The 27,964-nt window shown below is 48.4% G+C and overlaps 1 protein-coding gene across 1 annotated transcript in view; it reads right to left on the bottom strand.

Annotated features, from left to right (window-relative positions):
* Positions 1 to 27,964, bottom strand: part of SPMIP4 (sperm microtubule inner protein 4) — a 208,656-nt gene that overhangs the window by 7,151 nt on the left and 173,541 nt on the right. The window contains exons 6-7 of the mRNA XM_063922009.1: positions 19,968 to 20,056; positions 3,615 to 3,789 (exon numbers count right to left, since the gene is read on the bottom strand). Coding sequence (XP_063778079.1) covers positions 3,615 to 3,789; positions 19,968 to 20,056 — 264 coding nt within the window. The remainder of the gene's footprint in view (positions 1 to 3,614; positions 3,790 to 19,967; positions 20,057 to 27,964) is intronic.

The raw sequence follows: 27,964 nt of genomic DNA, 5'->3' as shown, positions 1-27,964 counted from the left end.
TAAACTTCATTTTACCAGCAAAACTTATTCTGCTACTAATAGGGCATGCACTAGTGTTAGTGTGTGATGCTCAAATAGCCACATTTGCAGAAAAATGTGATCCCCTGGGGTATATATATATATATTTATTTATTTATTTATTTGTGTGTGTGTATATATATATATATACACACATTATTATTATTATTTTTTTGCGTTATAATGACCCCATCAATATGTGCCCAGAAGTGTAGCACATTTTATTAAAGATGAACCCAGTTTATTACATTTACTCTGTTAGTTATATTATAGTATATTTTTTTCTTTGGGCATTAGATTTGATTCTCTCACGCGTAACCGTTCATCTCTTCCACAGCTGCCTGCCCCTAGTGGTAAGACGATTACTCCTTTGCTTCCTTACATCTCAGCTGCAATATGCCGGGCCGATTGCCATAGCGGCAGGGGGGCAGAGCCAGGGGCGGGGGAGGAGGCAGTGCTGGGAGATGAGGTCATCTCCGTGCCGCCTCTCCCTATGTAGTAAACGGGTCCCGGGTCGCATCGACCCAGGAACCTGTTTACACGGACACTGACCCGGTGTTCAACCCGGGAATAACCCTTCTTGTTACCTGGGTTGAATTACCGGGTCAGGCGACCCGGGAATTCTCCAAGGCCCCTTTCACATCGCACACTGACCCGTGTCGACCCGGCAACGGGCCTAATTCAGACCTGATCGTTAGGCTGCGTTTTCGTACAGCGGGCGATCAGATCTAAACTGCGCATGCGTATGCACCACAATGCGCAGGCGCGTTGCACGGGTACACAGGGAGGGTTCCTGACGTCAATTCCGGTACCAGACAGGCTGAAGTGTCCGCAGCGGCTGAGTAAGTCCTGGGCTACTCAGAGACTGCACAACGTTGGTCATTCCGAGTTGTTCGCTTGCTGCCGATTTTCGCAGTGCAGCGATTAAGTAAAAAAATGGCAAAAATGCGCATGCGCATGGTACGCAGCGCGCATACGCTAAGTACTTTCACACAAAACTTTGTAGATTTACACAAGCTCGAGCAACGTTTTTTCATCGCTCGAGTGATCGTAGTGTGATTGACAGGAAGTGCGTGTTTCTGGGCGGCAACTGGCCGTTTTCAGGGAGTGTGCTAAAAAATGCAGGCGTGCCAGATAAAAACGCAGGAGTGGCTGGAGAAACGGGGGAGTGGCTGGCCGAACGCAGGGCGTGTTTGTGACGACAAACCAGGAACTAAACGGGCTGAGCTGATCGCAGTGTAGGAGTAAGTCTGGAGCTACTCAGAAACTGCAGCAAATTATTTAGTAGCAGTTCTGCTAATCTTTCGGTCGCTATTTTGCTAAGCTAAGATACACTCAATGAGGGCGGTGGCCTAGCATTTGAAATACTGCTAAAAGCAGCTAGCGAGCGAACAACTCAGAATGACCACCAAAATCTGTTTGTACAGCTCTGCTACACATGCGTTCACACACTTGCAAAGCGAAAATACACTCCTCTATGGGTGGCGACTATGCGAACGCAGGACTGCAAAAAAACCTTAGCGAGCGAACAGTCTGAATTAGGCCCAATATGCCGGGTAGATACTGGGTTATTTTTGCGATGTGAAAGGGGTATTACAATTAAGATATGTGTCCCTCGGTATAAAAAGTAGTTTTGCAAACGTAATTTAGTCTTAGTAAACTGGAACTAGACATCTGGAGAGGACCATGGACTCTAATCAGTTGCAGTTTTGCTAAATTAGCAAAACTGCAACTGCTTGCGATCGCGTGTTGGGGGCCTCCCAGCACAAGGCAAGGCCGCCCAGCATGCAAATGGCCGCCCAGCGATATGATTGCAATTTAATTGCATCACTGACCCTGCAAAACACGGATAGCCCCCTGCCTGCGCAGCCTAGGTGTTAAGGCAGGTGCACTGCTGCCTTGTTTTGCATTGCAGCGGCCGCGTGTGACATCTTATGGCCACTCCTGTTTTTTATGTCCCTCCCCCACAACTCCACTGCCTCTGTTCGCCAGGAAGAGGCGTTCGCATCAATATGCGATGCAATTGCACTGGCCAGCCCACGCAGAATGGACCCTGCGCATGCGCACTGGCCTGAAAATCGGGCAGATGCAATCAGGCGATGCATGCTGAATAGGGGCCATTATTTGCTTTTTCCATTAAATAAAATGCTGACTATAGTTCCTGATCTGGTAAATTGCTGATTGCAGTTATTGCACAATGGTAAATCACCTCAATGTGTCAGGTGTCACAGATCTATTTGCGCCACTGGGCCTGATTCCGAGGTGCACACAGATCATACCCGGCTGCAATCTCTCATGGATTCTCAAAGTGCAAAAATATCAAAATGTCAGCTTGAGCATTTCCCTGTCTTATGTATTTCCATGTGAGGGACTGAGCAAACCCTGCAACGCCTACTATGTGTTGTGTATCTGAGCAATGCTCAACTGCGCTGGTGGATCTGATCACTCCACCAAAGACACACCATCAGTCGCCCCTGCCTCGTGCCTCCCTTGTAACTTTCTCAAGATATGGCCTCTGTGGTGCTGCGAAGAGGTCGCCTTTGCAAGTCAATACACACCCATGACACTCCAATAACCAGGGCGATCTTAGCGTATAGGCACACTGGGCTGCTGCCCAGTGCCCCACAATTCTAGGAGCCTTGGAGCAGAGGAGGGTGGTGGTCACACAATCAGAGCTGCTTTACCTGTTTCCCAGCCTGCACCTAGACATTGAGTGGCTGTCAGCATGCTGATTGGTGGATGGGTGGAGCTATCCACCATCAGAGTGGTGCCAGCCATTCACTGTATGGTAGCATTTGGAAAGACTATGCGGGACCGTAGGAGGATCATGTTATTTTTTTTAATTGTTTCCCGCAAATAGGAGTGTAGGGCCCCCTGTGCATTGCTTTACCCAGGGCCTACAATGTTGCCCATAATATGTCCATGACACCACCCTGAGATGCCTAAGGATTGCAGATGCTGTCTCAAGTCATAGCGATGTTGTACACCAATGCACACATTAGGTGGAATGTAATAGTGTCTGGTTTTCCCGAAAGGGCATTATTTTTCAAAGCGGCAGTCATTTACAAGGCATGGTTTGGATGGCATCCCGCACCTCCAGCAAACTTGGACACTTACATCCTGCCTATTGGTTTGCGCATTTACAGTAAGGGTTTAAGTAAGGACTTGCCTTGTAACTTACTGATGATTTAAAAAAAAGTCTGAATTTGGCCAACATCCCGCACCTCCGTCAAACTCAGACGCCAATACATCCTGCCTATTGATTTTCGATATGCGCTAAGGGTTTCCTAAACTTTTCAGGCATGGACAGTAGCACAAACATCGCTCATCTGCGAAAACATCAGACCTGTGTCCACCTCTGATTCCGGACCAATGTTGTTTCAGTTTTAAAATATGGCAACCAATCACTTTCATTTTATAAATATCTTGTTTCTGTGCAGAACTTTTTCTATTAAATTCACTCCAGGTATATATAGAGTGGTTATATAAACAGCACTATTTTAAAAGTGTACTTTGATGTTGCTAAAGAATAAGCATGAGTGCGCCAGAAAAGGGTATTTTCATTTTAGGGACAGAAGCGTGAATATTTTACTCACCTGTAAAGCTGCGGTTGTATGAGGTTACCCACTGGGATTTCATCAGATTTCTCTGTAAATTCACTGTTCTCTCAGAGAGCATTTCTTCAAATGGCTTGTTTAGCGCATTGGGAGCCATAGTTTTTGGGGGAATGGGATAGTAAATTTGGTTATTTTCATGATTGAATTTGGGGACCTGTAGGAGGTATAAAACATAAGATTTTTGTTACCTATGTTTAAGGTATCTTTGTTTTGTTTTAAAAAGTAAAATTTCTAGGTTGAGGTCAGGGGCATTGCCAGAACTTTGTGTGCCCCATAACAACATTCTGAAAGAGCCCCTGTTCCAATGCTTCTAGACAGACACCTTTCTGCAGCAGTTGTTAATTTTATACCCCATAGTAGTGCCCTAGTTCATTTATGGACCATAGTAGTGCTCTATCTAATTCACTTTACAGTATGTCACATTGTAGGGCTGCCATTACACATTACGCAACACAGTATCCCCAAATCACTTTATGACATACAGTGTCCCCAGATCATATTACAGTACATATTATGTAATGTAATGACCTCCAGGGTCATACCTAGATATATTGTAGACCACAAAGCCTATGTACCACCCAATGGTGAAAGCTGTAATTTTGACAGCAAGGTGGGCCCCTCTCAACTCAGGGCCACATAGTAGCCACACTCCCTGCACCTATGGCAGCTACACCCTTCAATATAACACATGTAACTGACAGGAAGGTGGGCCCCTCCTAGCTCTGGACCCCATAGCATCTGCACTTCATGCACCTATGGTAGCTAAGCCCTTGGTTGAGGTTAAGAGAAAAAACACTGTCTAGTGAACCTGTGATTAGGGCTGTTCCTCTCCTAAAACAAGACAATCTAGTGGTTGGCAGCAATGAGGTTTTCTTGAACAAAAAAATAAAAAAATTTCCCCCAAGGGGAAAGTGGTGTAAGGGCAGTACTCAAGTAGGAGATGAAGCATTTCCACTTAGTTCTTCTGCTCCACTTGCTCGCTGTCAGTACTGTTACTACTACACTGTATTATGTGTTACTACAGGGATTACAAGAAGTAACTCAGTGCTTCTTCCCACAATCAAATTCTGCAGCTCGTGTCGGGAGTGGAGAGTTGTGGTGGAGGATGGGAATGGTGACTGAAGTGCCACTTTTGGCAAGATTACAGGGAGAAACACCCCTGTCTGTGATCTATTACTTTGTACAGCACTTACCCAGTGGTGCCTAGAGGAGGAGGGGAGCAGGTACTAATTAACCGGGCCTGATGGAGGGGCCTGGGTGGGGGCGCCCCCCCCCCTTCCCTCTTCCTCTTGCCTGGCAGCAGCAGCTGTGTGCTGGACTGCAGTGTGGCCAGGAAGGCTGTTGGCACTGAGCAGGAGCAGCAGTCTCCTCTTCCTGTGCGGGTGGGGGTACTGATCACACTGATTATGTGCCCCCGCTCGCTGCGGCCCTCTGTCCGCCACAAAGTACTTTTTTGGGGGTATTTTTTCCAAGAGGGGAAGGGGGAATTGACCACACCCCCTGCGATTAGGCTATGCCTCAGAAAAGTACCTGGGCCTGGCCAGGCTCTCTACTGCCCTGCATTTACTTACTGTTGAAGGCAGCTTTGCAGGGATCAGTGAGCCCTAGGAAAAACATATCCTGACTACACAATGATATTCTGTGCCCACCCATAGCCCTGTAACCCTTTGTGTTCACTATGCAAACCTCCCAACTGTCCCGATTATTTCAGGATAGTCCCGTTTTTCAGGCACTGCCCCACCCGTGGACCGCAGTGTCCTGCAGTGGGGGTAACAGCTGAGAAACACACCCTGTCACTCACTGCTCTTCTTAGCAGTGCAGCTGTGAACAGGCGCTGTGCGCAACATCTATTCGCGGGAGATAGGGACTTGGGGCATGTACAGCAGCTCACAGAGCACTGGGCATGCCCGCACAATGACAAAAACGGGGGTGACTCTCGATCGTGGCACTTGCCGTGAGACAATAACTCCTAGCTGTGAGTCCATGACCCCTAATTTTAGGCAAGCCTGTGGTACTCAGGTGTCCCTTTCCAACACTGGCAGAAGTTGGGAGGTATACTCTATGTAATGATATAAATTGCAGGTTGTAATTATGTATATATATGTATGGACATTTTCTAAACTGTCCAATTTAGTCACATTTATTTCTTGAGGAACATCTCACACTTTTCTTACAAATGCATTCATATAGTGAGTCTCTATGCCACAGAGCTGTAGAGTGGAGGATTAAGCCTCCTTCAGTAAGTCTGGCTAGAGCTGCTCGTTACCCCTGTAAGCAAACCACAAGTCAGAACTGCTGGCATTCTAGCATGGATTCCACCAAGATGCAGAGTCTACATTATTTATAGAGGAGGGTTTTTAGGCTCATAAATGTTCACTACACTATAAAGGGTGTGTGAGTACTTTCTGAAGCCTACAATTAAGTAATTGATCCCTATCATACTGATGAGCCTTAATAAGAATAAATAGGCACAAGTTTGTTTGATGGCTCTGCCATAGCTGTATCGCTTAGAAAGCCAGCAGATATGGCAATATAAGTCATTTACAGGGACAAGGTACAAGTAAGCTGTGACTTTTATATCTTTACACATATTCCTTATGGGTTATCTTAAGATATCAATTTTTGAGTCTGTAGTATTATGTTGGTTAGCTATTAGCAGTGCTTAAAGTGGTCCTAGAGAGGTGGTGGAACTCACTCCCCCTCCCCCTGGCGCCCATGCAGTAAAAGTAAACTGGAACCTGGACCGCTCGTCTCAAGTATTAACTGAATTTAAATTGTTCATGAGGAAATTTTTTTTTTTTTTATCTGAGAGCTTGAACTTAGTAAGGCTCATTTACTAACATTGCTGTAGCTGGAAATACAATCAGACACTAAATTTCACGGTTTCTGTTATTCAATAAAATGTATGCACCTAAATCAGAGCCAGATTAAGGTCCCATGGGGCACTAGGCAACATGCTGTTTGCCAGGCACAGTGGTGTATTAATAGCTTGAGGGGCCAGTGTGTTTTGCACACCACTGCTCTGCATAGTGGGTCCCCCTTAACAGTGCTTAAAGTGGTCCTAGAGAGGTGGTGGAACGCACCCCAAAAAGGAGCGTGGTCTCAAAAAGAAAGGGGCGTGATCACACAATAGTAATAATGCCCACAGTAGTAGCACCCCTAATACACATAATGCCCACAGTAGTATACACAATGCCCACAGCAGTAGCGCCCCTTTTACAGTGACCACAGTAGTAGTGCTCCTTATGCAATGTCCACTGTACTGGTAGTGCCCACAGTGGTAGTGCCCCATATATAGAGCCCATAGTAGTGGTGCCCCTTATGCAATGCCCCCCGTAGTAGTGCCCCTTATGTCCCCAGGAGTGATGCCCCTTATGTCCCCAGGAGTGATGCCCCTATACAATGCCCTCATTAGTAGTGCCCCCATTAGCAATGCCCTTAATTGTAACGCCCCTGTGTAGTATTGCCCCCAGTAGTAATGTCACTTGTAGTAATGCCCCCAGTCGTTTAGCCCCCTGTAGTTTAATCCCCAGTAGTTTAGCCCCCAGTAGTAATGCCCGTGAAGTTATGACCCCAGTAGTTTACCCCCACTTTAGTTTAGCCTCCCAGTGGTAATGCCCCCAGTAGTTTAGCCCCTGTAGTTTAGTCCTCATGTAGTTTGCCCCATGTAGTTTAGCCTCCAGTGGTAATGCCCCCTGTATTTTAGCTCTGCAGTTATGCTACGAGTAGTTTAGTCCCCCAGTAGTTTAGCCTCATGTAGTTTGCCCTAAGTAGTAATGCCCCCAGTAGTTTAGTCCCTGTACTTATGCCCCCTGTAGTTTGTCCCCTTGTAGCTAGCCCCCAGTCGTAATGCCCCTGTAGTTATGCCCCCAGTAGTTATGCACCCCTGTAGTTTGCCCCCTTGTAGTTTGCCCCAAGTAGTAATGGCCCCAGTAGTTTAGACCCTTTAGTTATGCCCCCAGTAGTTTGCCCCAAGTAGTAATGCCCCCAGCAGTAATGCGCCCCTGTAGTTATGTCCCCAAGTAGTAATGCGCCCCTGTCGTTTGCCCACAGTAGCTTGCCCCCAGTAGTTAGCCCCATGTAGCTTGCCCCATGTAGTAATGCTTCCAGTAGTTTAGCCCCCAGCAGTTAGCCCCCTTGTAGTTTTGCCCCCAGCAGTAATGCCCGCTGTATTTTGCCCCCTTGTAGTTTAGCCCCCCAATAGTAATGCCCCCAGTAGTTTAGCCCCTGTAGTAATGCCCCCAGTAGTTTGCCCCAGGTAGTAATGCCCCCAGTAGTAATGCGGCCCTGTAGTTTAGCCCCCTTGTAGTTTGCCCCCTTGTAGTTTAGCACCCAGTAGTAATGCCCCCTTGTAGGTTAGCCCCCTGTAGTTTAGCCCCCAAATAATAATGCCCTCAGTAGTTTAGCCCCTGTAGTTATGCCCCCAGTAGTAATGCGCCCCTGTAGTTTGCCCCCAGTAGCTTGCCCCCAGTGGTTAGCCCCCTGTAGCTTGCCCCCAGTAGACGCGCCGCTAACAAACTTAAAAAAAAAACCACCATACTTACCAAGCACCGCTCCCGCGTCCGACCGATGTGATCCTCCTGGCGTCTGGCTCCCCAGCACTATGAGAGAGACGTCATGACATCTCTCCCATAGCACGCACTGACAGAGCCGGGAGCTCTGCTGGTAACACAATCTCAGCGGGCGCCCGGCATCTCCCTGTGGCGCCGGGCACACATCGGGTTAGGTGAGCCAGAGGAGGCGGAACTGCATTCCGTCTCCAAGTGGAACTGACAGAACGCAGTTCCGCCCCGTTCCGGCTCTCTTTAACCCCTGGCTGTTAGATACCTTCTGTTATTAGGTGGCTTTTACAGTATCTACATGATTAATTAAATTGTTTTCTTAAAAGTGCTATTATTCCCAGCAAAATCAGTCTGAAATGTTAGTCCATTGCCTTTTCAATTATAATCTCCTCAGTTTTGAAGCTCTGGAGAAAATTCTACCAAGCGATTTTTGTTAGACAACAAATATAGGCGGTAAGGGGATTAAGGTGCCTGCCGCCTATTTATCACCATCCGTATCCAGGATGCGCATGACAGGTGATAAAAATCGCCCAAACTTGCACTGCGATAATTGATTACATTGCAGGGATGTATCAATTATCGCATGCAGGAACAGAGCTTGCGGTCAAACTCTGTCCCTTCGATGCCTCTTTGCAGCATCATCGGGGTATTTTTTGTAAAAGATACCCCGATGCCCTGCTGCCCATGCACTGTTACCGCCAAAATCACTGTTACCGCCACCGCCCGGTCGACCTCTTCCAGCAGGATAATATACTCACCTGTCCAGGGAGCCGGTCCACGCTGCTTCAGGAGGCTGCTGGGTGCCGGGTCCTTCTCCTGCGCTGCGACCCCCGGCGCTGTAAAGTGCACTGCCATTTTGCAGCGCCACTTTACTGCATCGGGGTCACATTGCAGCATATGGAGGACCCGGTGCCCAGGGGCAGAGAAAGCTGGACAAAAGGGTGCTTATCGCAGTGCTGCCCTGTGATCTCGCCAGCCTGAGCTGGTGAGATTATCACAGGGCACACTGCGGTATTTTTTCACTTTTTTTTTTTAGTAAATCTGGTCAGATCGCATTTCCCATTATAAGTATGGGTAATGCGATGTGGCTTACTAAAAAAAAGTGAATTAATGGGTTTTGAGCAGTTTTTCATTAAATAATGTGAAAAGGGTGTGAAAACACCCTTTTTCACAATACTTTTGTAAAAATAATGTTAATAAATAGGCCCCTAAATTACTGCAGGCTTTTAGCTCCTGTGTTAAGAGTTTGGAGCTATTCAATGTCTGCATGCAGTTAGCCTCAAACGTGCTCTTAACCAGTAGTGGATCTTGCCACGGGCAAGCAGGACTTTTGCCCGGGGAGCGCCTTCTGGAGGGCACCATGGCAAGATCCGCTACTGTTTGGCAGTGCCCCCCGCTGTGAAGGGAACTAGACGCTACCCGTCTAGTTTCCTTTCGTCGAGAGGACCTTTGCTGTGCGGTGTGCGATGACGTCATCGCGCACCGCACAGCATTGTGGGACTGGCACAGACGCTAGGGGTCATAATTGACCTCTAGTGTCGATCTACGCTGTGCTATGGGAGAGATGTCATGACGTCTCTCCCATAGATCCGAGGAGAGGAGCGGCGCCGGCGGAGGTCTGCAGCGGTCGGGAATCAGGAGCGGGGATAGTAAATATTCATTTTTTTTTTGTAAGCGGCGCTACTGTACTGGGGGCACAAATAGGGGCACAACTCTACAGGGGGCGTAACTGACCACGCCCCTGTATGAAGCCACGCCCCAATTATTCGCCCGAGGCACCACAAGGGCTAGAACCGGCCCTGCTCTTAACTCAGACCTCAGAAGGATGTGAACAGGAATCCACAGTTAAGGTGTGTGCACACGGTGAGATATTTTTTAGCGATTTTGACTATATAGTCAAAATCACAAAGAAAGTTAGTGCAGATCGCAAGGTGAAAGTCAAAATTGACATTTAGTCAAAATCGTACAAACCCAGTATCACAGGCACAGTTATCTTTGCTTGCAATACCGACCTAGTCCCTATCGCATAGTGAGAATCGGGGTTTAGCCCGAATCTCACTGTGTGTACACACCTTAAGTGTGCCCTTGGGGATTATTGCAGGCTTACTGTGCATGGTAACTGCATTGCCCTGGACACTTAACACAAAATCTATGCCTTACCGCACATTGGGGGTAATTCCAAGTTGATCGCAGCAGAAAGAGTTAGATTTGGGTGGGTTATTTTAATTCTGTGCAGTGTAAATACTGGCTGCTTTATTTTTACACTGCAAATTAGATTGCAGATTGAACTCACCACACCCAAATCTAACTCTCTCTGCACATGTTATATCTGCCTCCCCTGCAGTGCACATGGGCCTCATTCCGAGTCGTACGCTCGGTATTTTTCATCGCATCGCAGTGAAATTCCGCTTAGTACGCATGCGCAATATTCGCACTGCGACTGTGCCAAGTAATTTTACAATGGAGATAGTATTTTTACTCACGGCTTTTTCATCGCTCCGGCGATCGTAGTGTGATTGACAGGAAATGGGTGTTACTGGGCGGAAACAGGCCGTTTTATGGGCGTGCGGGAAAAAACGCTACCGTTTCCGGAAAAAACGCAGGAGTGGCCGGGGAAACGGGGGAGTGTCTGGGCGAACGCTGGGTGTGTTTGTGACGTCAAACCAGGAACGACAAGCACTGAACTGATCGCAGATGCCGAGTAAGTGTGGAGCTACTCTGAAACTGCTAAGTAGTTTGTAATCGCAATATTGCGAATACATCGTTCGCAATTTTAAGATGCTAAGATACACTCCCAGTAGGCGGCGGCTTAGCGTGAGCAACTCTGCTAAAATCGCCTTGCGAGCGATCAACTCGGAATGAGGGCCATGGTTTTGCCCAACTGCTAAAAAAATTCCTGCTGCGATCAACTTGGAATTACCCCCATTGGTTGAGGGGCTTAAAGAAAGACATAACGGAATAGCTGCAGACACTTAACCCAGGAGCTAATAGTCTGCGGTAAGTATCACGTCTAATTGAATTCCCTCCAAGAAGCAGGTTTTTTTTTTAGCAAGGCCAGAGAAAGACAATCAGAAAATGTTGACACCTTATAGCTAGTCACAATTTTAGAATAATCTATTTGAGTAGTTCTAATATAATAATTCAAAGATTCTGCCAGTACCAGTCATGTTTCTGACAGATTTCTGCAGGTTTGAGAAAATAGATGTTGGGTGCATGTAACCTTTTGGTATAAAATACACAAGGATGTAGCACACATGGGGCCTCATTTAGATGGTATCCGGACTCTAGGTCGACACCCATTAGGTCGACACCCATTGGGCGACAATGGATAGGTCGACACTAGAAATAGGTCGACACGGCCATTAGGTCGTCCTGAAAAAAGGTTGACATGAGTTTTTCACAATTTTTTGGACTTTTTCATATTTTACGATCCACGTGGACTACGATTGGGAATGGTAACCTGTGCCTGAGGCACCTTGCCTGCAGCATGGTGAGCGAATCAAGCCATGCAAGGGGACGCGGTGCACTAATTGGGGTTCCTGGCAGGGGCGCTTTAAGAGAGGAGGAGGCCCGTGTGCTGCCTCCTCCATACGGGCCCCCTCCTCTCTGCAGGAGCGCTGTAGAGTCTAAGCACTAGAGGGCTCAGACTCCACTGCACATGCGCAGATCTCCGGGAAAATGGCGTGGTGGCCATTTTCTCAAGAGATTTTTCTACTGCGAATGTGCAGAACTCTGTGAAAATGGCCGCTGCGTCATTTTCACGGGTTTTAACAGTGCCAGTGATATCGTCACGCGAGGAGAGGTGAGTATTAAGAAAATGGGTGCAGAGTGTGCGGTGTGGGCCCCCTTTGGACTCGGGCCCGTGTGCACCGCACACACTGCACCCATTATAGAAATGCCAGTGGTTCCCGGTCACTTGACGGAGAAAATGACACCAAAAAAACATTAAAAACTCATGTCGACCTTGTTAACATCGACCTAATGTCTGTGTCCTATTTCTAGTGTCGACCTACCCACTGTCGACCAATGGGTGTCGACATAATTGCTGTTGACCTTGAGTCCCATACCCCATTCAGATGTGGTTGGAGTTGCTATCACTGCTGCTTCCTTGAAACTTGGAAGCAGTAGTCATAGCGCTTTATGATAATGCAGCAGGAGGCGTCTATTACAAGCAGACACCTCCTGCTGCAGTAGTGATCCAAGCTGCGTCCTAGGATGCAGCATTGGATTACTCACCATCTGACAACTTGCGGCACCAATGGTGACGTGCAAACTGCCCATCGTAGAGGCCAAGAAATCTCCGTGCAACCATGGAGATCCCTGGACTCCTCACTCCCCCCACATGGGACTGTCCCATAAGCGCACTCCAGGAGAGGAGTAGACGGGGCGAATCCAGAAGAAAATGAAAGGGGGAACACCATGATAGGGGAACGGTAATAGTTATATTTACATGCACCTAAGGCACGCGTGTTCCCTGATAATGGGAGTGGTATTACAGGGGGTGTGGCCTCACAGAATACGCCATCAGGTAATGATTGGCTGTAGGAGCGCATCCTAGTTTATTGCCAATGTTTCACCCTGATGAAAAGGCTGATTGGGCCTTGAAATGTTGGTCACCTGTTCCATTAGTTATGGGAGCCAGGAATGCACCCCAGCACAATATAATAACTATAGTTTTTAGTTGGTGGTGGCAGGTGCAGCATACCTTGTTTTGGGCACTGCAGTGAGACTCAGACTGCAGGACACGAACTGCCCATCTTTGATTAGCAGAAGCAGCCAGCTGGATGTCCAACAAGCAGCATAAGACATCTGCAGGACAGCCCTGTCACAAGCACATGGGCCGCCTTCTCAAAGCTGAGTATGACTGCACCTAGCATGGTGGTAAAGGCAGTGGAGGAGGAAGCGCTGGGATACTGTGCGGTGCAGTGAGGGCTGATGAAGCCTTCTGCGCCGTCATAAGTAACAGTCTTACTCGATGCTGGCATTTGAACCCAGCGCCTGAGCTGGACTCTGGCTGGCAGTGGGGGAGGTAGGTTGCAGTGTGAGCAGGGGGAGGCTGGAGCTGCAGTTCCAGCCAGGGACGTTTTAAGAGAGGAGGAGGCCCGGGTGCAGCCTCCTCCGTTCGAGCCCCCTCCTCTCTGCTGGCGGCGCTGAGAGTCTGAGCACTAGAGCGCTCGGACTCTACTGCGCATGCGCAGATCTCCGAGAAAATGGCGCGGAGGCCATTTTCCCTGAGATTTCTCTACTGCGCATGCGCAGAACTCAGTTAAAATGGGCGCTGGGCCATTTTCACAGAGTTTTAACACCGCCGTGGACGTCACCGCGGTACTCCGGAGGGGTGAGTATTCAGAAAATGGGTGCAGCGTGTGCGGTGGGGGCCCCCTCTGGACTCAGGGGCCCGTGTGCACCGCACACACTGCACCCATTATAGAAACGCCAGTGGCTCCAGCATCCCCATTGGTTACCACACAGACTTGCTGTTAGAGCAGCGGCGGGTCCTAGTGCCTGCCGGCTCTTTTATCAAATCTGACTGACGGAAATAGCAGTAGTGCTGCTGCTGTTCTCCTTTTGACTCCTGGATCCACCTTTGGGAGTAGAATAGATGCAGTGCACATGCGTACGGCATCTATTCACAGTGCCGTGGGGAGCCTGGGAGCAGCCCAGCATCTCTGAGAGTGCTAGACAGGCTCCCCACAGTGACGCGATCGGGGGTCCATGAGGCCTCGCTCCCTTTTCCCGAAGCCCTTCCCCTTCACCAAAGCTCCGTCCCCTTTCAGACACACGGACCTGAAGATGCCCACCAGTGCCGTTTCTTGCGGCGGGCGAGCCGTGCAACCGCACGGGGCGCCCGCCGCTGCACTTTTTGAGGACTTTGAAACCCTCCTCCCCTCTCCTCCCGAGTGCCCAGCTCGGGGGGCGAGGTCTCGCGGAATGACGCGTTTGCGTCGTGACGTCACGATGCAATCGCGTCATTCCACGAAACCTCGCCCCCGAGCTGGGCACTCGGGAAGAGGGAGAAGGGGGAGCCAAGCCGGCCGGCGCAGGCGCCGCGCAGACGAGGGAGAGGCGGCTGAAGAGCGGGAAGAACCGCTTGAAATGTAAGTCATCCCCTCTCCTCCTCCTCTCTCTCTCTCTCTCCCTCCCTCCCCCCCACCACCACCGCCTGCCGTGCTGTGTAAAATAGGGACACCTGTCTGCCGGAATGTGTAAAATGGGGACGCAGTCTGCCGGAATGTGTTAAATGGGGATGCAGTCTGCCGGAATGTGTTAAATGGGGACTCTTGCCTGCCGGAATGTGTAAAATGGGGACACTTGCCTGCCGGAATGTGTAAAATGGGGACACTTGCCTGTCGGAATGTGTAAAATGGGGACACTTCATAGGCAAACGCAGGGGGGGTTTCCGGTTGCCCAGAAACCCCCCTTCTCTTAGCAAGTGCCTCATATTATGACAATAGCAATGGTATTTAATACAAGAGCTGCAGCCACATTATGCAGTTTAAGGGACAGAGCAGAGCTGCTGCACATGCCCAGTGGTAGCAGCTTTTTCTACCAAGTTTGCTGTGTGTATGGATCCGAGTCCTCAGTCAGTGCACTGGACCAGAGAGCAGCTACTAGGAAGAGACAGGAGCCTTACCGTGAGGTGGGAGAATGTGTGCTTAGAAAGTGCAGTACTGGTTCTATTATGTTTTTATATTCATTTATTATGGTATGTTTATCCTTTTCCTGACCACTTATTTATATTATTTAAATTTGATACAGCCTATACTAGAGACCATCTATAGTTAGAGACCATCTATAGTGTTAAATATTAATACTATATTCCATTCAGTATCCAGTGTATAAAAAGACCAATGTGTACATTAATGTCCAGGGTCGTTACTAGGTTCTGCTCCTGCTCCCCCAGACTCCTACACTTGCGCTAATGTTCCACAGAGTGGGCGATTGTAGACTTCATTTGGAAACCCCCCTCTAGAAATCCTGCGTTTGCCACTGACTTGCCTGCCGGAATGTGTAAAATGGGGACGCAGTCTGCCGTAATGTGTAAAATGGGGACACTTTCCTGCCGCAATGTGTAAAATGGGGGCACGTGCCTGCCGCAATGTGTAAAATGGGGACACTTTCCTGCCGCAATGTGTAAAATGGGGGCACGTGCCTGCCGCAATGTGTAAAATGGGGACACTTTCCTGCCGCAATGTGTAAAATGGGGGCACGTGCCTGCCGCAATGTGTAAAATGGGGACACTTGCCTGTTGTACTGTGTAAAAAGGGGGCACGTGCCTGCCGCAATGTGTAAAATGGGGACACTTTCCTGCCGCAATGTGTAAAATGGGGGCACGTTCCTGCCACAATGTGTAAAATGGGGACACTTTCCTGCCACAATGTGTAAAATGGGGGCACGTGCCTGCCGCAATGTGTAAAATGGGGACACTTGCCTGCTGTAATGTGTAAAATGAGGACTTTTTTTTTTTTTTAATCCTGTGGTGGCCGTGATGATGAGATCAGATGAGGTCACGCCCATCGTAACAAAGCCATGCCCATTTTAACGAGGCCACGCCCCCTTGCCGGGAGCGCGCGCGCACCTTCTTTCACTCTTTATATCTATGGGGGGGGGGGGGGGGGCGGCATTTTTTTATGTGAATAGGGGGAGTGGGGGGGGGGGGGGGCATTTTTAAATCTCGCACTGGGAGCCAAATTGGCTAGAAACGGCCCTGATGCCCACATTTCAAATCCACAAAGTTGGGCGGTATGCAAAACACATTTAAATGATGATGACGATCAGCAGTCACTTCTGATTAGCTGATTGCATCTGGACCTCTCCTAAGTTGCAGTACTATACTATACGAAGTTGCAGTGCTATAGTATTACTGTACTGTATGAAGATCTCATTGCTTAATTGATATTTGTGTTCAGACAAATATTCCTATTCATTTTTAAAGGAAAAAAATAATGGAGGTTCATATTTAATTGAAATTCATTTGTACTGTTCTTGTATATGTATATGTGTTATTTGTATGTTACATGGTAATTGTTGCATTTAGTAATAATAACACTGTCCTGACTCCCAAGTAACCCAAGCAGAGGCGTATCTAGGGTAGGGCGAGTGGGGCACGTGCCCTGGGCGCCTTGGCAGGCCCAGGAGAGGGGGGCGCCGCCGGCGACCAGGGCATCATGCCCCACTCGCCCCCGTCAACCCTAAATGTGAGGGGAGGAGAGCACAGCGTCTCTCCCTCCCCTCACCGCCGCTGCCAGCAGCGCTGCTGTGTCCGGTCTCCGGCGCTAGCCAATCAGAGCTTGCGGACCGGCTCCTGATTGGCTGCCGGTCCGCGAGCTCTGATTGGCTAGCGAACAAGGCGCCAGACAGCCCCCGGAGACCTGGAGTGGTGAGGGGAAGGAGAGGCGCTGCGCTCTCCTCCCCTCACATAGAGTAAGCCGTAAGTGATGGGGGGGGGGGGGCGGCGGGCTTGGGGGGACAGTGGGGCATGTATCTGGCACCGAATGGGTCATATGTAACTGGCACTGAGTGGGGCCTGGCACTGTGGGGCATGTAACTGGCACTGTGGGGCAAACTAACTGGCATTGTGGGGCATGTAACTGGCACTGTGGGGCAATGTAACTGGCATTGTGGGGCAATGTAACTGGCACTGTGGGGCAATGTATCCGGCACTGTGGGGCATGTAACTGGCACTGTGGGGCATGTAACTGGCACTGTGGGGCATTGTATCTGGCACTGTGGGGCAATGTAACTGGCACTGTGGGGCAATGTAACTGGCATTGTGGGGCATTGTATCTGGCACTGGGGGGCAATGTAACTGGCACTGTGGGGCATTGTATCTGGCACTGGGGGGCAATGTAACTGGCACTGTGGGGCATTGTATCTGGCATTGTGGGGCATTGTATCTGGCACTGTGGGCCATTTTCAGAGGCCACACCCCTTCTGGAGCGTGCCCACACCCCTTCTGGTGTGTGGCCACGCCCATTTTTCGCCGCTCTGTGAACCGCTGGCATGCCCCCTCTCCCTCTGTCTCCAGTGAACAGACGCTGTGCGCATGCGCACAGCGTCTATTCAACGCTGCTCTGCTAAGCAGGGCAGCGAGAGACAGAGACTCCCAACTGCCCCCCCCCCCCCCAACCGCGGGACACTGCGGCCCGCGGGTGGGACAGCGGGGCAGTCCCCAAAAACGGGACTGTCCCGCGAATATCAGGACAATTGGGAGGTATGGATACATACTGTACATAAAATGGGAACATCAGTGCCATTTCCCTGCATTGGTTATAACTGACACAATGATCCCTATGGCTGTATGCATTTTAAATAAAGTTTCTTGTGGCCACTTGCAGTATATGGAACCTCTTGTAAAGCACAATACACAAACAAATCCTGCGAAATATAAGAGTCTTTTCTTCAACAAGTAGATCTTACTAACTCTGGGGCTCATTTACATGTGGATGTAAGTCATTTTTATGACACGCCTCTCCGATGTAGCAGTACCTCTCCGCACTGATAGGTGTTAAGGCAGATCGAGGGAGAGATGTGTGCTGAGCGAAGCGCTCAGCACACATCTCTCCCCCCGCTCAGCACAGCGCGATGTGTGCTGAGCGTGCGGGGGGGATACGGGGGGCAAATCTAGCACTAGCGATAGCGATGCGCAGGGCTGCGCATCGCTATCGCTGTGAGGGGTACACACGGAGTGATCGCTGCTTATAATCTAAGCAATCTAGTTAGATTGCTTAGATTTTAAGCAGCGATCGCTCCGTGAGTACCCCCCTTTACTTTCACATCTCCCTGAAATGCTTTTTCAAATGTAGGCAAGTATGACAGAACTGTGTCTTTTTTTGCAGGCCATATTACACACCTGCATTTTTGATGTATAATGTACACAGCTCTATGAGCCCCTGGGCTTGGGTGTAATCCGTGCATGCAGCAGGCCAGGACTATTAAACAATATAAAGTTATGTTGTTTATTAACAGTCCTTTTATAGAGAATATTCACATCAGTACCTGCTCCAATGGAGCTTGCAATCTATATTTCCTATATCATATCACATGGACACACATACACAATATGGTTCTTTTTTTTTAATTTTATTATGGCAGCTGTTTCTGAATTAGTGTGGGAGGAAATCGGAGCACATGAAGGAACCCCACACAAAAATGGAGAGAACATACAAACTGTGCACAGATAGTCCTAAGTGTAATGATACCCTTGAACCCAGTGCAGTGAGGTAGCAATGCTAACCACTGTCCATGTCTCTGCCCTATTTGTTATCAGGTTTGTGTTTACTGAGCTTTATAATTATCGGTTGCATAGGTTAGAGCAAACTTCTATACTTGTGCTAACAGACAAGGTTTCTTTAACATGCAGAGGCATGCAGAGAGAGCACGAAAGAATGTTGCAGTATCGTAGCTTTTAGCGATAAACAAACATAATACCTTGACCATAAAGTCTAATAGCTAACCTGAAATGGGTGTGGTATATAAGATAGACAGTTAAAAGATAGACAGTCATTAGGTCGACACCATATGCCTGACAGGGTCAAAAATCCGACAGTCAAAAGGTCGACAGGGTCAAAATGCCAACCCCATAAAGATGGATTTTTGTGTTATTTTTTGTTTTTACATTTTTTCCCCACAAATTTGTACATAGTCACCCTCTTTGGTTACTAAAAGGTAACATTTTGTGAGTTAGACAGTAAATTAAAAATAAGAAAAGTTGTAAGAGCATGAAAAATCCTGAAAAAACATGTGTCGACATTTTGACCCTCTCGGGCATATGGTGTCGACCTAATCACTATCAACCGCCTCCCTCTCATAACGTTGCAGCAACTTTGTGGTGACAACAGCCAGTAAGGGAGGAACACTGCATGTACACTTGAAGAAGACTCACAAACTTTTTATCAGGTGCATGTACTTTGCAGCTAAAAACAACCTGACACAGAAATACAAATGCTGGCCTCCAAAGGAAGGCGAGGCTTGTGGGTCCTGGCAACTGCTGCTTTTGGAGCTGCTTTCAGGGGCGTAGCCAGAACTTAATGGGCCCTATAGCAACATTTTGAAGGACCCGTGTCCCATTGCTTCAAGAGAGACACCTTTCCACAGCAGTTGTTAATTTTATGCCCATAGTAGTGCCCTAGTTCATTTTCTGAACCATAGTAGTGCCTAATTCACCTTATGTCACATTGTAGGGCTGCCAATACACATTATGCAACACAGAATCCCCAATTCACATTATGATACAGTTCATATTATGCCACACTATAGTGCCTCCACTTTCTATTGTGCTACATCACAGTGCTTTAGTTTTTATTATGTAACAGTATAATGCCCTCCAGTTCATTTTATACCACATTTCAATGAGAAGGTCCAGGGGACCAATATAACTAGATATACTGTAGCCCTGAAGGTATGTATGTATATGTACACCACATGTAATTTTGACAGGAAAGGTGGGCCCCTCTTAGGTCTGGGACCCATAGCAGCTGCACTACCTGCACATATGGTAGCTACGCCCTTGGCTGCTTTTGTTATATCAGTGTGACTTACACATGTAAGAACCAAATGAAAGTCACCTGCCTGCTCCATCTGTTCTACATCTTGATAAAGTTACATTTTGAATATAGGATATTATGTATAAAAGGGAAAACAGACAACAATGTTAGACCTACCTCATGAAATGTCATGGTTTTATAGGCAGCAGAACTCCAGAATATTCAGAAAGACATGTAACTAATTAAGGATGACAGATATACCATACCATATACAAGGTACATACGTGATTGTATCCTTGCTGACCTGGCCATGTCATTGGCACCTTTTGTGAATCCGAAGGAAGGGAAATGATCTCATGCCTGTAAGGATGTCCTGATAACAAAAAACACATGACAATAACCACACACTCTGTTCATTACAGTATAGTAACACTTTGGGTCTGATTCAGAGAAGTACGCAAAGGATCATCACTGCCCAAGTGTAGGTCAGTGTACGCAGCGACGGGCAGCGCCCCCTAAGCTGCAGCATTATCGAGATGCTGTGGCCGTTTGGCACTAAGGCGGCGATGATGAGTGTTTTACAAACTGGGGGCGTGATGGCCTGGTTTTGTAGGTGTGCCGATGCCAGGGCCTGCAGATTTCCTGGCCTCTGCTGCGTGATTACACTGGCCAATCTGATGTTCACACGGATGATCCAATGCTGTGTCTCCAGACGGAGCAGTGGGTCACAGAAGCAAGAAGCGTATTTTTTACACAAGGTGCCTCCTGCAGCATTAGCATATTTTTGCACAGCAGCTGCATCCAAAGGCACAGCTGTTGTGTGAACTGCACCCACCACCCATGAATCATGCCTTTAATGCCACATTATAATCAAGATTAGTCTGAACTTCAACAGTCATAGAGGCAGTACTTTTATTTTTTTATCACATTTTTTATTCTGACTTCTAATTCCATATAGAGGATGAAACCAATGGAATCATTACAGAAATTATATAAATAAGCAAGTATGGAAGCCACGATAAATCTCTTATCAACTTGTAACTTTACATGAAGTACAGACACTTTTTTTTAATATACATTCAAAAGTCGCAGTACACCCTTGTCATACACCCTTGTCAAAGTCACAGTACACCCTTGTCAAAGTCGCAGTACACCCTTGTCAAAGTCGCAGTACACCCTTGTCAAAGTCGCAGTATACCCTTGTCAAAGTCGCAGTACACCCTTGTCAAAGTCGCAGTATACCCTTGTCAAAGTCACAGTATACCCTTGTCAAAGTCGCAGTACACCCTTGTCAAAGTCACAGTACACCCTTGTCAAAGTCACAGTACACCCTTGTCAAAGTCGCAGTACACCCTTGTCAAAGTCGCAGTATACCCTTGTCAAAGTCGCAGTACACCCTTGTCAAAGTCGCAGTACACCCTTGTCATACACCCTTGTCAAAGTCGCAGTACACCCTTGTCAAAGTCGCAGTACACCCTTGTCAAAGTCGCAGTATACCCTTGTCAAAGTCGCAGTACACCCTTGTCAAAGTCGCAGTACACCCTTGTCAAAGTCGCAGTACACCCTTGTCATACACCCTTGTCAAAGTCGCAGTATACCCTTGTCAAAGTCACAGTACACCCTTGTCAAAGTCGCAGTACACCCTTGTCAAAGTCGCAGTATACCCTTGTCAAAGTCACAGTATACCCTTGTCAAAGTCGCAGTACACCCTTGTCAAAGTCACAGTACACCCTTGTCAAAGTCACAGTATACCCTTGTCAAAGTCGCAGTACACCCTTGTCAAAGTCACAGTACACCCTTGTCAAAGTCACAGTATACCCTTGTCAAAGTCGCAGTACACCCTTGTCAAAGTCACAGTATACCCTTGTCAAAGTCGCAGTACACCCTTGTCAAAGTCGCAGTATACCCTTGTCAAAGTCACAGTACACCCTTGTCAAAGTCACAGTACACCCTTGTCAAAGTCGCAGTACACCCTTGTCAAAGTCACAGTACACCCTTGTCAAAGTCGCAGTACACCCTTGTCAAAGTCGCAGTATACCCTTGTCAAAGTCACAGTATACCCTTGTCAAAGTCGCAGTACACCCTTGTCAAAGTCGCAGTATACCCTTGTCAAAGTCGCAGTATACCCTTGTCAAAGTCGCAGTACACCCTTGTCAAAGTCACAGTACACCCTTGTCAAAGTCACAGTACACCCTTGTCAAAGTCACAGTACACCCTTGTCAAAGTCACAGTACACCCTTGTCAAAGTCGCAGTACACCCTTGTCAAAGTCGCAGTACACCCTTGTCAAAGTCACAGTACACCCTTGTCAAAGTCGCAGTACACCCTTGTCAAAGTCGCAGTATACCCTTGTCAAAGTCACAGTACACCCTTGTCAAAGTCGCAGTACACCCTTGTCAAAGTCACAGTATACCCTTGTCAAAGTCACAGTATACCCTTGTCAAAGTCACAGTATACCCTTGTCAAAGTCGCAGTACACCCTTGTCAAAGTCACAGTATACCCTTGTCAAAGTCGCAGTATACCCTTGTCAAAGTCGCAGTATACCCTTGTCAAAGTCACAGTATACCCTTGTCAAAGTCACAGTACACCCTTGTCAAAGTCACAGTATACCCTTGTCAAAGTCACAGTATACCCTTGTCAAAGTCACAGTACACCCTTGTCAAAGTCGCAGTATACCCTTGTCAAAGTCGCAGTATACCCTTGTCAAAGTCACAGTATACCCTTGTCAAAGTCGCAGTACACCCTTGTCAAAGTCGCAGTACACCCTTGTCAAAGTCGCAGTACACCCTTGTCAAAGTCACAGTACACCCTTGTCAAAGTCGCAGTACACCCTTGTCAAAGTCGCAGTACACCCTTGTCATACACCCTTGTCAAAGTCGCAGTACACCCTTGTCAAAGTCGCAGTACACCCTTGTCAAAGTCGCAGTATACCCATGTCAAAGTCACAGTACACCCTTGTCAAAGTCGCAGTACACCCTTGTCAAAGTCGCAGTACACCCTTGTCAAAGTCGCAGTACACCCTTGTCAAAGTCGCAGTACACCCTTGTCATACACCCTTGTCAAAGTCACAGCATACCCTTGTCAAAGTCGCAGCACACCCTTTTGTTTCAAAAACTGTGCTGGAAATGGGAAAATTGACTAATACCCCTTTCACACCGCACAAATAACGCATATTGGGGGTAATTCCAAGTTGATCGCAGCAGGAAATTTTTTAGCAGTTGGGCAAAACCATGTGCACTGCAGGGGAGGCAGATATAACATGTGCAGAGAGAGTTAGATTTGGGTGGGTTATTTTGTTTCTGTGCAGGGTAAATACTGGCTGCTTTATTTTCACACTGCAATTTAGATTTCATTTTGAACACACCACACCCAAATCTATCTCTCTCTGCACATGTTATATCTGCCTCCCCTGCAGTGCACATGGTTTTGCCCAATTGCTATCAAAAATCCTGCTGCGATCAACTTGGAATTACCCCCCATGTGCACTGCAGGGGAGGCAGATATAACATTTGCAAAGAGAGTTAGATTTGGCTGTGGTGTGTTCAATCTGCAATCTAAATTGCAGTGTAAAAGTAAAGCAGCCAGTATTTACCCTGCACAGAAATAAAATAACCCACCCAAATCTAACTCTCTCTGCAAATGTTATATCTGCCCCACCTGCAGTGCACATGGTTTTGCCCAACTGCTAAAAAATTTCCTGCTGCGATCAACTTGGAATTACCCCCCTTATCCACTATAATTGCACGCAGAATATATATTAATTAAAGATGAAGATGAAGCATGGATGTATTTATTAAATCCAGGAATTCCAAAGCAGGAAGGATTAATGCATGATTGTTACAAACCCTTTTAAGGATCCTTTGAAATAACTTTTGTAGTGGATAAAGAAATAATAAAGGCTTTAAATCCTCCAGAAGCTGATATTGAATCGTGTTGTTAAAAAGATTATGATTCCTCCCAGAGAAGGTAAGATTTCCACTCACCCGCCAGCTGCCCAGTAAAGAGGGATGGGGTGGAAGTGCGGCAGACCAGGGGTGTAGTACGGTATGCCGGCGCTCGGGCTCCCGGCGACCAGCATACCGGCAGTGTGGCGAGCGCAAAGGAGCCCCTTGCGGGCTCACTGCGCTCGCCGTGCTACGCGCGCCACACTATTTTATTCTCCCTCCAGGGGGGTCGTGGACCCCCACGAGGGAGAATAGTTGTCGGTATGCCGGGTGTCGGGATTCCGGCGCCGGTATACTGTGCGCCGGGATCCCGACATTCGGCATACAGAAGACCACCCGCAGACCAGGGTCCCTGCTGGGCCACTCCATAAGTCCCAGGCCCGGGTATTTAGTACCTGCTTCCCCCCCCCCCCCACATCAGCGTGAACCTGTGAGAAACCGGAGGCGGAGAAGGGAGAGGAGGAGCAGCGCCCGAGCCGGGACCTCCCGCAGGTACTGGGGCCGCACTGTGGAGGGAATGAAGGCTGTACCTAGCATAGGGGGTTATTCAAACATGAACTCAGATGGCTGCATATCCAGCCAGATCTGCGTTCATCTCTGCACATGCTGAGGGCCGCCCAGCACATGCAAGGCCGCCCAGCATGTGTGGCGCCGCCTCCCGATGCATCCGCAATTTGATTGAGGACGCATCTGATCAAAGGTTGACCCCTGGCAGCGCAGCCTGGTCAGCAGCCATTTTTTTTTCGGAGCGGTGTGTATGAGCTGTGTTTTTCCAACGCCACCCCCGCAACACCTTAACTCCGCTACGCTGTTGCCTGTCAATCACATTGTGGTCGCATCCATCGGAGAAGCAACTGCAATGTGTGTGGCCTCACGCCCACTGCGAATGCACAGTTTGCGGCCACTGGCAAACTGCGCTGAGGGCCACTATTGCAGCGAGGTCTCAGTGACCTTCATAATGTGTATAATGGGCTGTATCTGGCATAATGTGTATAATGGGCTCTACTCTGGCGTAACGTGTATAAGCGGCTCTCCTGTGTGGCGTAAGGTGTATAAGGGTACTACTGTGCGGTGTAATGTGACTAACGGACACTACTGTGCAGTGTAATGTGACTAACGGACACTACTGTGCGGTGTAATGTGGCTAACGGACACTGCTGTATGGTGTAATGTGGCTAATGGACACTGCTGTACGGTGTAATGTGGCTAACGGACACTACTGTGCGGTGTAATGTGGCTAACGGACACTACTGTGCGGTGTAATGTGGATAACGGCGGAAACTGCTGTGCGGTGTAATGTGGCTAACGGACACTACTGTGCAGTGTAATGTGGCTAACGGACACTATTGTGCGGTGTAATGTGGCTAACGGCGGACACTGCTGTGCGGAGTAATGTGGCTAACGGACACTGCTGTACGGAGTAATGTGACTAACGGACACTGCTGTGCAGTGTAATGTGGCTAACTATGGACACTGCTGTGCGGTGTAATGTGAGTAACGGACACTGCTGTGCAGTGTAATGTGGCTAACTGCGAACACTACTGTGCGGTGTAATGTGACTAACGGACACTGCTGTGCAGTGTAATGTGGCTAACTGCGGACACTGCTGTGCGGTGTAATGTGACTAACTGACACTACTGTGCGGTGTAATGTGACTAACGGACACTGCTGTGCAGTGTAATGTGGCTAACTGTGGACACTGCTGTGCGATGTCATGTGAGTAACGGATACTGCTGTGCGGTGTAATGTGGCTAATGGACACTGCTGTACGGTGTAATGTGGCTAACGGACACTACTGTACGGTGTAATGTGGCTAACGGTGGACACTGCTGTGCGGTGTAATGTGGCTAACGGACACTACTGTGCAGTGTAATGTGGCTAACGGACACTATTGTGCGGTGTAATGTGGCTAACGGTGGACACTGCTGTGCGGTGTAATGTGGCTAACGGACACTACTGTACGGAGTAATGTGGCTAACGGACACTACTGTACGGAGTAATGTGACTAACGGACACTACTGTGCGGTGTAATGTGGCTAACGGACACTGCTGTACGGTGTAATGTGGCTAACGGACACTGCTGTACGGTGTAATGTGGCTAACGGACACTGCTGTACGGTGTAATGTGGCTAACGGACACTGCTGTACGGTGTAATGTGGCTAACGGACACTGCTGTACGGTGTAATGTGGCTAACGGACACTGCTGTACGGAGTAATGTGGCTAACGGACACTGCTGTACGGAGTAATGTGGCTAACGGACACTGCTGTGCAGTGTAATGTGGCTAACTATGGACACTGCTGTGCGGTGTAATGTGGCCAACTGCGGACACTGCTGTGCGGTGTAATGTGACTAACGGACACTACTGTGCGGTGTAATGTGACTAACGGACACTGCTGTGCAGTGTAATGTGGCTAACTGTGGACACTGCTGTGCGATGTAATGTGAGTAACGGATACTGCTGTGCGGTGTAATGTGACTAACGGACACTACTGTGCGGTGTAATGTGGCTAACGGACACTGCTGCGCGATGTAATGTGGCTAACGGACACTGCTGCGCGGTGTAATGTGGCTAACGGACACTGCTGCGCGGTGTAATGTGGCTAACGGACACTGCTGCGTGGTGTAATGTGGCTAAAGGACACTGCTGCGCGGTGTCATGTGGCTAACTGGCACTGCTGCGCGGTGTCATGTGGCTAACGGACACTGCCGCGCGGTGTCATGTGGCTAACGGACACTGCGGCGCGGTGTCATGTGGCTAACGGACACTGCTGCGCGGTGTCATGTGGCTAACGGACACTGCTGCGCGGTGTCATGTGGCTAACGGACACTGCTGCGCGGTGTCATGTGGCTAACGGACACTGCTGCGCGGTGTCATGTGGCTAACGGACACTGCTGCGCGGTGTCATGTGACTAACGGACACTGCTGCGCGGTGTCATGTGGCTAACGGACACTGCTGCGCGGTGTCATGTGGCTAACGGACACTGCTGCGCGGTGTCATGTGACTAACGGACACTGCTGTGCAGTGTAACGTGACTAATGGACACTGCTGTGTGGTGTAATGTGACTAATGGACACTACTATGCGGGGTTATGTGAACTGGTACTATTCTGTGGCCCTATATTTTTGGCGCACGCCTTCAGCGCGCACTGTCCCTGTTCTGAGCATGGCCAAAGGAAACTGTTGCCCTGAGCTCTTCAAGATCTAGAACTGGCCCTGTCATCAATTTTAAATGTGAATAAGGGGCACTATTATGTGGCATAATATGAATCAGGTGCACTATGTTTGGGTTAATGTGCATAAGATTGTAATACTGTGTGGTGTAATTTGAATTGTGGGTGTGATTGTGGTCACGCCCCTTCTTTGTGTGACCACACCCCATTTTGCAGTGCACGCTATCCCTTTTTTACGGATGAGAGGGTGCAAATTTATAATTTGCAGTGGGGGCGCCAAACACTCTAGCACCAGCCCTGACTGCGACTTTTGAATCACCCTGTAAAAATAAAGCATTGCATGTGGGATAGTGGTCTACAGTGCCGTAACTAGCCATTCTAGCGCTGTGTGCAAGAAACAGCATCGGCACCCCCCCCCCCCCTATATATATACAAAACAGAGCCATTGCGCACATCAGGCACGTGCCAAAACTATAGGAGCATGGCCACAGAGCTCCCTTTCACACATTATGGCAGCAAAGCCCCCCTTTTTCACACATTGGGCAGGCAGAGTCCCCCTTTTTACACATTACGGCAGCAGAGAGTCCCCTTTTTTACACATTACGGCAGCAGAGTCCCCTTTTTTACACATTAGGGCAGCAGAGAGTCCCCTTTTTTACACATTAGGGCAGCAGAGAGTCCTCTTTTTTACACATTAGGGCAGCAGAGAGTCCCCTTTTTTACACATTAGGGCAGCAGAGAGTCCTCTTTTTTACACATTAGGGCAGCAGAGAGTCCCCTTTTTTACACATTAGGGCAGCAGAGAGTCCTCTTTTTTACACATTAGGGCAGCAGAGAGTCCCCTTTTTTACACATTAGGGCAGCAGAGAGTCCCCTTTTTTACACATTAGGGCAGCAGAGAGTCCTCTTTTTTACACATTAGGGCAGCAGAGAGTCCCCTTTTTTTACACATTAGGGCAGCAGAGAGTCCTCTTTTTTACACATTAGGGCAGCAGAGAGTCCCCTTTTTTACACATTAGGGCAGCAGAGAGTCCTCTTTTTTACACATTAGGGCAGCAGAGAGTCCCCTTTTTTACACATTAGGGCAGCAGAGAGTCCTCTTTTTTACACATTAGGGCAGCAGAGAGTCCCCTTTTTTACACATTAGGGCAGCAGAGAGTCCC

Source organism: Pseudophryne corroboree, chromosome 5 (genome assembly GCF_028390025.1).
Source record: "Pseudophryne corroboree isolate aPseCor3 chromosome 5, aPseCor3.hap2, whole genome shotgun sequence".
NCBI lineage: Eukaryota > Metazoa > Chordata > Amphibia > Anura > Myobatrachidae > Pseudophryne > Pseudophryne corroboree.
Note: the sequence above shows the minus strand (reverse complement) of the source record. Positions and strands in the feature narration are given on the sequence as shown.